This window comes from Lactuca saligna, chromosome 7 (assembly GCF_052625555.1).
Source record: "Lactuca saligna cultivar CGN05327 chromosome 7, ASM5262555v1, whole genome shotgun sequence".
NCBI lineage: Eukaryota > Viridiplantae > Streptophyta > Magnoliopsida > Asterales > Asteraceae > Lactuca > Lactuca saligna.
Genome location: NC_136423.1, coordinates 18,777,520 through 18,787,975, shown reverse-complemented (window position 1 = coordinate 18,787,975; position 10,456 = coordinate 18,777,520). Strand labels below are relative to the sequence as shown.

General features: G+C 35.5%; 1 protein-coding gene across 2 annotated transcripts; it reads right to left on the bottom strand.

Moving 5' to 3' along the window:
• Positions 1-4,301: 4,301 nt before the first annotated feature.
• LOC145004666 (B3 domain-containing protein Os07g0563300-like) lies at positions 4,302-9,419 on the bottom strand. Of its 2 annotated transcripts, none has more exons than XM_078963630.1 (11): positions 8,247-9,419; positions 8,036-8,117; positions 7,547-7,645; positions 7,161-7,461; positions 6,679-6,997; positions 6,193-6,289; positions 5,911-6,085; positions 5,721-5,800; positions 5,352-5,624; positions 5,214-5,262; positions 4,302-4,993 (listed from the first exon to the last, which is right to left on the bottom strand). In XM_078963630.1, exons 2-11 carry the CDS (start codon positions 8,075-8,077, stop codon positions 4,554-4,556), a joined length of 1,875 nt encoding a protein of 624 aa, XP_078819756.1. In that variant the 5' UTR covers positions 8,078-8,117; positions 8,247-9,419; the 3' UTR covers positions 4,302-4,553. The 2 variants fall into 2 exon arrangements, with proteins under 2 accessions (XP_078819756.1, XP_078819755.1); XM_078963629.1 differs by having other exon boundaries at positions 9,011-9,419.
• Positions 9,420-10,456: the final 1,037 nt, after the last annotated feature.

Here is a 10,456-nt window from a genome sequence, read left to right as displayed (position 1 = left end):
TTTTCTACAAACATGAAAGTCGTCCGGAATTGTGACTAGTTTTTACAACATTTTTAATCTCATCAATCGGAGTTACGATTCATGAGATATGGCCAAAACACTTCCGAGGGTCAAGCTATCCAACAACATCCTTCTTTCTTCAAAATCCAAGATCCAAGCTTCCAATTGCTAAATCCGCTTCCTTTTCCATCCGAGAATGTCATTGTTGCTGAAAATATAGTTTAAACATAATTAAGTATCTTTTGTCCATAAATTGCAATAAGCTAGCCAGAAAGTATTAAAATCCTATACGAAATATGCACATATCAAGGGTATTTTATTTTGAAGCTTTACCTTCTGAAGGCGTGTATGAAACAGTGATGGTTGTAGACAATTCAGGTAATAGATTTTTACAAATTGATTCGTCTAATGGTTTAGACAAATCATGCTTGTGGCATTGTCGTCTTGGCCATGTCAACAAGAAACGCATTGCCCAACTCCAAAAGGATGGAGTGTTGGAATTGTTTGACTTAAGGTCAGATGATATGTGCGAGTCTTGTTTACTTGGAAAGATGACTAAATCACCTTTCACTGGTTCTTGTGAAAGAGGTGAAGGATTGTTAGATCTCATACACATAGATGTGTATGGTCCTTTCAGATCCACCACAAGGGATGCAAATCGATTCTATGTGACTTTTGTTGATGATTATAACAGATATGGCTATATCTACTTAATTAAGCATAAGTCAGAAACCTTTGAAAAGTTCAAAGAGTTTAAACAAGAAGTCAAGAATCAATTGGGAAGAAGACAAAGATTATTAGATACGATAGAGGCGGTGAGTATCTTAGTATCGAGTTCCACGACTACCTCAAGGAATGTGGGATAGTTTCACAATTGACTCCTCCTAGAACACCACAACTTAATGGTGTGGCTGAGAGGTGTGATCGGGCCTTGTTGGACATGGTTCGTTCCATGATGAGTCGGGCTTCACTTCCAATCTCCTTTTGGGGGTATGCCTTAGAGACTGCTGCCCATATTCTTAATCTTGTCCCAACAAAGAAGGTTGCAAAACACCTCACAAGATGTAGACAGGGAAAGTTCCCTCATTAGCACACATCAAGGTTTAGGGTTGTGAAGCTTTCGTTAAATGAGAGACTCACGACAAGCTTGAACCTTGAAGTGAGAGATGTATTTTCGTTGGCTACCTACATAAGTCCTTTGGATATTTGTTCTACAGACCAAGTGAGAACATGGTCTTTGTAGCGCGAATGGGAGTCTTTCGTGAGAGAGAGCTTATACACAAAGAGGAAAGTGGGAGTATAATTGATCTTGAAGAAATTCAAGAGTCAAACAATGAAGGAACCACTAAAAATGCTAGCGCTCAACCTGAGGAAGAAATTCCAGTTGAACCAATTGATGAATCATTACCTCCTAGACATCTTAGCAGAGTTAGAATGTCACATGAGTTTTATGGTTTCCATATTACTACAGATGGTGATATGTTTATCAGTGATAGTACAATGGTAAATTTGGATGAACCTTCTAACTACAAGGAAGCTATTGCGGGCCCTGAGCCTGCCAAGTGGAAATAGGCAATGGATAACGAGATCAAGTCCATGTATGACAACCAAGTTTGGAATTTGGCTGACAATGTACCAAGTCATAAGACAGTTGGGTGCAAATGGATCTTCAAGAAGAAGACCGACATGGATGGAAAGGTGCACACTTTCAAGGCTCGACTGGTTGTGAAGGGTTGTACTCAAACCATAGGGTTTGACTATAATGAGACCTTCTCACTAGTGGCTAAGATTAAATATATTAGGGTAATGCTAGCCATAGATGTGTTTCATGACTATGAAATTTGGCAGATGGATGTCAAAACTTCCTTCTTTAATGGGAAGTTGGCTGAGGATGTTTACATGAATCATCCAGAGGTTTTGTGGATGCTAAGTAACCCAATAGAGTGTGTAAGCTTGGGGTTTTGTGGATGCTAAGTAAACCAATAGAGTGTCAAAACATCCATTTGTCATGATTTGTATCTTATTCGTATGTCTCATTAAGGTTTGCCTCATGGTTTTTGGTTTGATCCGTGCATCTTGAAGCGAAGTGTTCGTATTTATCATACTACTAACATTAGATGTTTGAGATATCTCTTTGCTCGAATCGTTTTCCCTTTTACTTTTAATCTTTAAATTTTTTAGAGGATTCTGAGTAATTGTGATATTTTTTGTTACCTCGACCACGTCCTCTACCACGATAATTTGAACCTCGAGCTCTACCTCTTGATGATTCGTTGTTTCGGTTGGACGATTTTGTTTTAGAATAGAGTATATTTGCTTGTGTTTCAAATGCTATCGTCTTAAGATCCAAGACTTATTCAAGAGCTGCAGTATGCACAAATCGCCTAGGGAAGCTCGAGAGAAACTTATTTGCAAGCATTTTTTCGTTAATAACCTCTCCAAGTGAAGAAGATTTCAAAGCAATTCTGGTTAATAACATCTGGAGCCTTGCTTCCTTTACTCAATCAGCTCCAAGGTTACGGGTTTTGATTTCATATCTCCTTGTCGGTTCATAGGTTACCGATTTGGAGTATTAAATCTTCCGATATAGATCGGAACAACAAACCCTTCACGATGTTGTTCTTCTTGTTGTCATCCAATCCAATGTCAATAACATCCTATACGCCATGAATCCTGAGTAGCACCTCCATGCGCATCCTCCAAATTGTATAGTTTGTTCATGTTAAAGATGGGCATCGGAATGTCAATGAGGTAACTTCTTTTGTAGATGGTTGTGATGAACTTCCTTCTCTTGTCACCATTACACGATTTCATCTTCTACCCAAATTGTCAAGTTGTTGATTTAGATCTGCAAGCACACGAAAAACTGATCGTTCACTGATTTGGTTTTTTTTTTTTTTTTTTGATCAGGTTCTCCACACAAATTCCTTCTCTGATCTCAAACAAAAAAAAATGGTAGATCTTTGGTCTTCTCAAGGACAAAAAACAAATGGAAATTTTGCTTCAAACACAAGCAAAAACCAGAAAAACATAAACCTAACAAGAGCAGGTATTTGTGAAAAACCAGAAACAAATGGTGCACACAAGAGAGCTTCTTTAGTCACAAGTTTTTCTTTTGTCACAGATTTTGAGCATGTCTTTTTTTTTTTCTGTTCAGGTTCTTTTCACGAGTAGTCTCTCTGAAAATGCACATGAGAACTCCTTCTGTTGTAATCTGGCGCGAGTACACCCTTTTGCAAACCAGAAATTCGAACACTAGTTTGCTCTGATACCAATTAAAGTGGTAAATAGGAAACGAAAATAAAGAATACTGCATAAACTCGCGTGGAAATTTATTGAAGTAAAACTCACTCAAAAACTCCGATCTCATAAAAACGATTACAGGGTCCTAACATCTATATATATACTGGACACAAAAAAACATCATAGTATAATTAGGATTCCTAAATGTAATCTAACAAAACTTTCCTTTTTACTGCATTCATTATTGCTCAAGGAAGTACTAGGAATCTAGAACAACTTGGACAACACTCTGAGTTACTTGGACACCACTCCAAGCCACCGACTTCAACCAAGACCCGCCTTACAACCACATCCGATTCTTAGAAGTACCCAACAACCTTGATATTCTCATAGTCATTTAGCAACTTAATGTTTCATGTTTTCTACATCTTAAATGTTTCATTATTAGGCATACACCTATTCATATGTGTATGGATACGTTGTCAGTCATTTATTAACGTTTTTACATCCAGTCATCCACACATGCAGACGTACACGATTTCTCATCCTCTTTTCGTTCATACATATGTCTATATGTATAGATACACTTATAAGCTTTTATTAACGTCTTCTACACACTTACATACTTATACATGTGTCTATTTGGACTAATGGGAAATTGTTCACTTATTTACACATACATACATAGATACATATAAATATAGAGCTACACTGTATATGTATGTGTTATTACTTTTTTCAACACTTCAACAATGTTGTATACAACTACAACTTGTGTCCACAACAAGTAAAGTTGTCCAAAACAGAAAAAACTGAAAATATCGAATTTTATTTTAAAAACGAAACTAAACCCATAGCATAAATATATAATAGATTGGGCTGCTTGTATATGGGCCCCAATCAAACACATAACATAATTTCAAGTTCACTCTATAGCATAGCATTCATTCATTTAGCAAGCCACCCATCTCCTGAATCTTAAAGGAATTATCGCATGTGATGTGCTATACGTTCCAAGCTTATGACTATATGTTCATGTAAAAGATGCAATAGTAAGCTACATTCAATCCAAACGACTTAAAATCAAACTCTTAACACAAAAAAAAAATGTAATTACACCGAAAAAAAAATTATGTACTAAAAATCTAGAGCATGTCAAAAGTTAGCTTCTAGGATCTTGTTTACATACACGAAACTATAAAACTCAACAAAGCTCTAACAATGCCTTTTTTTTTTTTATAAATCTTACCAAATCATCAACAAAACGAGCCACTTCACAAAAATAGCTTCCACCCAACCACCACCTGCCATCATGAATTTACACCATTAACTGGTAGCTTCTGTTGCCTTATGTATCTATGTGTAGATTCTTGAACTAACATCATGATCCCCATATCAGAAACCGGAGAACATTCTTCTTCACGTTCAGGTTGTATATTCAAGTCAATATTTTGACTTTTAAACGACTGACTAGTTGATACTTTTTCAATACTTTGACCGGGACCCGTTTTCTGGTTTTGGTTTTGGTTTTGGTTATTATTATACCGAAGAATGTCAGCATACATCATTTCATTTGGATTCTGTCCCACATCCCCTACTTCTTTCTCTAAATGTTTCTCATCTCCATGGTGTACAAAAACTGATTTGTGATTGGTGCCACTTGGTGACTTTGTAAGCGTGCCATCTTGGATTGCTAAATTAGCAAGCGCATCAAGTCCTTGGTTTTCTGTTTCGTTTTTGTTACAAGAAGCTAACAACAATACCAATAGATAGATTAGCACAAATTATACAAGAGGGTTTCTTTTTTTGTAAAATGGGTATTTACGTCTTTTGCACAGACAGAGAGATAAAGCTCGAGGATAAAATACTGTAATTTTTTTTTCACATTGACATCAGTCTGAGTCCCAGTTCAATGCATGTCAGTCAAACGCAGTACAGTCTGACAAAAGCTGGTCAAAAGTGATTTGTACCGTGATTAATTGTTGGAAAGTTTGTAGGACTCCGTATAATCGGTTCCTCCTGTTACATTCAACCATGTCACGAGAAATTAAAAAATAGTAATAATAAACAAAGATGATGAATTGAATATTTTTAGAGTATCTTTTCACCTGAAAATCCTCAAATTCAACACCCTCAATAACCACAATGGTGGAGGAATTAGAAAGAGGTGGTCTCAACAATCCTTGAACTTGTTCTAAAGTGACATTTACTCGAACTATCTCTTCATCATTAGGTTTAACATGTTTGCTATTTGAACACATCTTTCCCCCTTTTTTCCTTTTAGCAATTTTATCAGCTTCTGCCCATGTCCCATCTGGATTTCTAGACTTATTTCCGAAACTACCCTTCGAAGGTTCTTCATGAGTAGAAACGTCAGTGACCTGTAGTCGAGAAACATTAGAGCGACTTAAACAAAAGTTGTAAGGGCATTTATGTCTTTTACAGAGCCGAGAAATTGGTTGAGGAAAAAGACTGACATGGTAAGATGGAGAAGAGGGTGATGCTTTTCTGAATCCCATCACAAGTTTTCCTTCAGGCTCTAACCTACTAAATGTTACTGAACAACAAAAAAAGAAAAACTGAATAGCTAAGAAGATGACCACAAGTATTAATAAAACGAAAAAGAAATGATGAAGATGAAGATGAGGGCATTTATGTCTTTTTTACCTGTATCACCAGCTTGCAACTGCATGGACTGTATACATGGAGTGACTCCTTCTAGAACATACATTCTACTATTATTATTAGGCCAGAATCTAAACTGTAACACCCAATCTTTACCCTTTAAATCTTGAACTACAAGGGGGTAACCTTCAGGCTGAGAAATTGGTGGAAGATAAGCCTGTATCACAAAAAATATATATAAATAATAAATAATAAATATTGAATGCTTCTATTATTTTTTAAACACTTTTATTCATCTCATTACCAAAAACCAAGATTGCATACCTCTGCACATTTTTTTGGTAGCACCAATCGCCCTATCCTCCCAGCATCACTAGCACTTAACACTTTCTCAAACAAAGGGGTAATTTTGGCATTTGACCTATTACATCATTAAAGATAATAAGATTACTCTTAAAATTGAATTTAAGAGCATGATGATGCCCTTTTATGCTACTAACCATCAAGGGGTTGTTTCTTTTTTCTCCTATCAAGTCTTGTAAGGGTAAAGTGGCCAAATTGGTAATGATGTATGTTTACATAAGGTCTGTTTCTCTTTTCAATACTGAATAAATGACCATTTTACCCTTACCTTCCAACAAACAAGTTTCCCAATACTGATCTTTTTTAACAATAATCATAGGTATTAATATTATATAATAATCCATTAAGCTCAAAAAAGTCAAAAAGTCAAAAAGAAACAACACCTAACTACTAGTAAATAGATATTATATAATCATATGAATAAAAGGGTATTTGAAAGTAGGATACCCTCCAGAGATCTGTTGTAGTTCTTGATCTGTTAACCGAGGCCAATAACGGGGTAGTAACTGATGTCTACCCCGTTTTTCTCCTTGACCCTTTCCACTGTAGGTTTGACTTTCAAGAGAAGTGCCAGGTGGACTATTAGTATTACTACTGGAGCAACATTTCCCTACTGATGGTGGAGGGCAAAATTGTCCAGATGCTTTTCCTTTTTCACTCTTTTGATCTTGTGCCATGAATGTTGCTGGTAAACTAGAAACAGGGGTGGCAAGTTCATTTGAAAAGAAAGATTGAAACAAATTATGTTTTCCATCATACTGTAGCCCTGAAAACAAAACAATCAGGTATGTAAAACTTATTTAAGTAACAGTTAAACAAGTTTTAACTTTCTTTTTAAGGGAAAATTAAATAGCAATGTACTTTACTCTCGTTTAAGTGAGAGCAAAGTATGTTGCTATTCTACATAATTTACACTAACAAAATCTTACCAGTGGCTTTGGCTCTATCACCAGTCATCTGCCAGCTGTCATTCACTAATCTTTCAGAAGGATCATGTATTATGCTTCTAGTCAATGAACATGAAGTTAATTGTTCCCTTGAAAGAGGTTTATCAATGTTAGAGAGTAATTCAGGTTGAAGTTTAGAAGAATTGAAGAGATAGGGTGCTTGCTTCCATGGCACAGGACCTGTTCCTGATATTGATCTCCAATTTTTGGAAGAAATATCTCGAATTCTTTCAGCGGGACCCGTGAGAAAGTGGGGAGCAGATGGCCATGTAGGATTTGGTGTCTAAAATACCAATTACAATAAAGAAAAAGTTAATGAAATAATAAGCAGGAAGTGAGGATAATGTGTAAAGTGTAATTGTGGTTACCAAGATGTATTCTGATTTTGCACAGTTGATACACTCAATTCCTCCAGCATCCAACAATATGAACATGTGGAATGACACTATGCATCCACAATGGATTTGCTGTGAAGCATAATGGGTTCATTATTATAAAAAGACAACTTCCAACATAAGAATTTAGTGATTTATATCATGATGGTAGTTAAAGATGAGATAAAGTCCATTTTCTACATGATGACTTGCCTATTTTGCCTCCTATACTCACGATATTTCTACAAAGAAACAGCCAGGTTGCGTGTATTTTTTATGACAACTAAAGAATGTGAAGGAAATATCTGTAATTTCTAAAAGTAGCAAATATTGTAATATGTCCTTTAGTTTCTGTAGTTGTCATAATGCATGCAATGGGTATGTTTCCTTGTAGAGACAATATCATGGGGAGATGAGGTGATCAAATAAAGATAAAGAAGGAAAGATGTTAATTCGGCTAATTAGTCTTGATAGATTTCTAACCTTTCCACAAGACTCACAACATCTCCAACCAGAAGCATTCATGTGGTATGTGTTACAGAATTTTCCATCTTTAAAAGCAGAACTGGAGTCAAATTGAACAAGAATTGGAAGGGTTTCATGAATTAGAAAGAAACTAACAGAAAAGGAAACCAAAATGAACTAAAGTAAATATAGAAACACCCAAACACAAGAGTCTATGAGGTCATCATACTTCAATGATCATAAGCTAATCTGGCATGGTAACTGATATTTAATCTGCATCTGCAAATGTTTGTGACTTTGCATTTTTCCTTGTGACACATTTGAGAAAGCCACATTAACTGAAAACATGATTTAATAGTGTTTCATGGTGTTTACTAAAAATCGACCCATGGATTCCTCTTTTTCCTATAAAAAACAAACACACGTAAAACTTCTTAAACAAGGAACACCATTCAAGGGTTTTTATTTCCAATTCTTATTGAGTTCTAACTAAGATTTCATTTAAAATGGGGAAGCTTGTTTTGCCTGTTACTACTATCTTGAAAAACCCTCGCCCAAGATTCAACAACTTTTAATGTTCTTTCTGCTTCCCTCTTTCTGCTTTCTTTATAAAGGCTACATGAACAAAAACTATGTATGTATCAGAGAGACTATTATTCAGAAAAAAAGACATTGAGAGGTCCAAAAATCAATCACATTCATCGGTTTTTAAGGATCATGCAGAACCATGGACCTTGACGGAAAGTCTGCAATTAACCTTCAATTATCCTTCACTATAAACAATAATGGTTAATCGTGTAGCACTAAGCTCCCCATTTCCGAAACCTAACTTCCACAACAAATTACCGAAATATCCAATCAAATATTACTTAGGATACAAGCAACAGCATTAGAATAACAGAACAAAACAACGCCGAATTTTCAAACAGAAAACACAAAATCAGTAGCATTCTTTCAACAACAAAGGATAATTAAATAGTAAGGGGATTTTACGAGCATCGATCGCAGAGGTCAGCGAAGTCTCCCGTCCGGCAAAGCCAACCTTGTCTAGGGACTTCCAGAGCTTCTTTACAAGTCGAATTGAAGCACAGCTTCGTTGAACCGGAAGACGAAGCCATCAACGGCCGCAATAAGTACACTTCAAACTCAACCAAAATCTTCCTCCCTCACGGAAAACCTAGAGAGGTGATGATTGAGTAAAAAGAAACGAACAATTTCATCGCAAAACTCATCAATAAACCCTTAGGGAATTCGAAATTTAGAACCCTAAGATAGCATTTTGCGAGTCTTTTATGAGTGTTCGTGTGAGGCAAACAGAGCTACGGGTTACTTCCTTGCAGAGGGTTCTAGAGAGAGAGAGAGAAAGAGAGGAGTGTGTGATTTCTGCGTATATATATATATAGGCTGTATCTATAGACATATAGGGGACTTATATGTGTCAGGGTTTTTGTTTTTAATTCTACTGGGTATATAGAATCCACGTTGTCCAACTTTGCCCCTTCAACATTCCACTACTTTGCACTTCAGTCATGTTGGTTTCATTTTCTAAATAAAAGCCCAATAGAAGACATCATTTTCTAAGGGTTGTTTGGATAGGAAAAAAAGAGGTGCTTATTGCTTATTCTCACAATAAGTTAATTTGAGTGTTTGGATAAAATCCAGCTTATTAGATTAAATAAGCTAATTTTAATAAGCATCCATTCTCATGCTTATTGCTTATTGCTTATTCTCACCACAAATAAGTTATAAGCAATAAGCTAAAAATCTAATCCAAGCACCCCTAAATAAAAGCCCAATGGAAGACATGTAATTTTTGTTTTTCTCAAATGAGAAAATGTCAGACTCTCTCATTGTAACAAATGCTAAAATGTTACAAGTCACATTAATATCACATAAATGGACATATTGACTGAAAAACCGAACCGGTATGGTATTAGTTTTCTTGGTCCGATTATTAGTTCTTGTAATCCTTCAATTTTGGTTTCGATTTTATCAATTTTAGTTCTATCAGATTTAGGGTATTTATCGATTGACATGAATTTTATTTCAACATGTAGTTCATTGTTTTGGTTCCATTTTAGATTCTGGAAACGTCTTATTTCGTTATATATTGACTAACTTACATGGCCATAAACACGGGATGTTAACGTTGTTGGGACTATTTAAACATTATGGAAAAATATTGTTCAACTTTAAACTTTTATAGCTACTTCATTATAAGTTTAGTTGACCTTAATGTTTTATCCAGCATGTAATTCATTGTTTTAACTATATTTTAGGCTTTAGAAAACGTTTTATTTGGTTCTATATCTGTTGATTGGACTCCAAGCATAGCTATTAAAGTTGTTTGTGTCGTTTCATAAATTTGTAGAGTCAATTTTAAATTGTTATGACTATTTCGTTATAAGTCCAATTGATTTGATTTTTCACAATATAAAT

Coding starts and splice junctions, on each gene's coding strand:
- LOC145004666 (XM_078963629.1), bottom strand. CDS start 9,135: ATGGCTTCGTCTTCCGGTTCAACGAAGCTGTGCTTCAATTCGACTTGT. Junction 6,998..7,160: donor TGATAGAGCCAAAGCCACTG/GTAAGATTTTGT, acceptor TTTTGTTTTCAG/GGCTACAGTATGATGGAAAA. Junction 5,801..5,910: donor GTTGCAAGCTGGTGATACAG/GTAAAAAAGACA, acceptor TTTGTTGTTCAG/TAACATTTAGTAGGTTAGAG.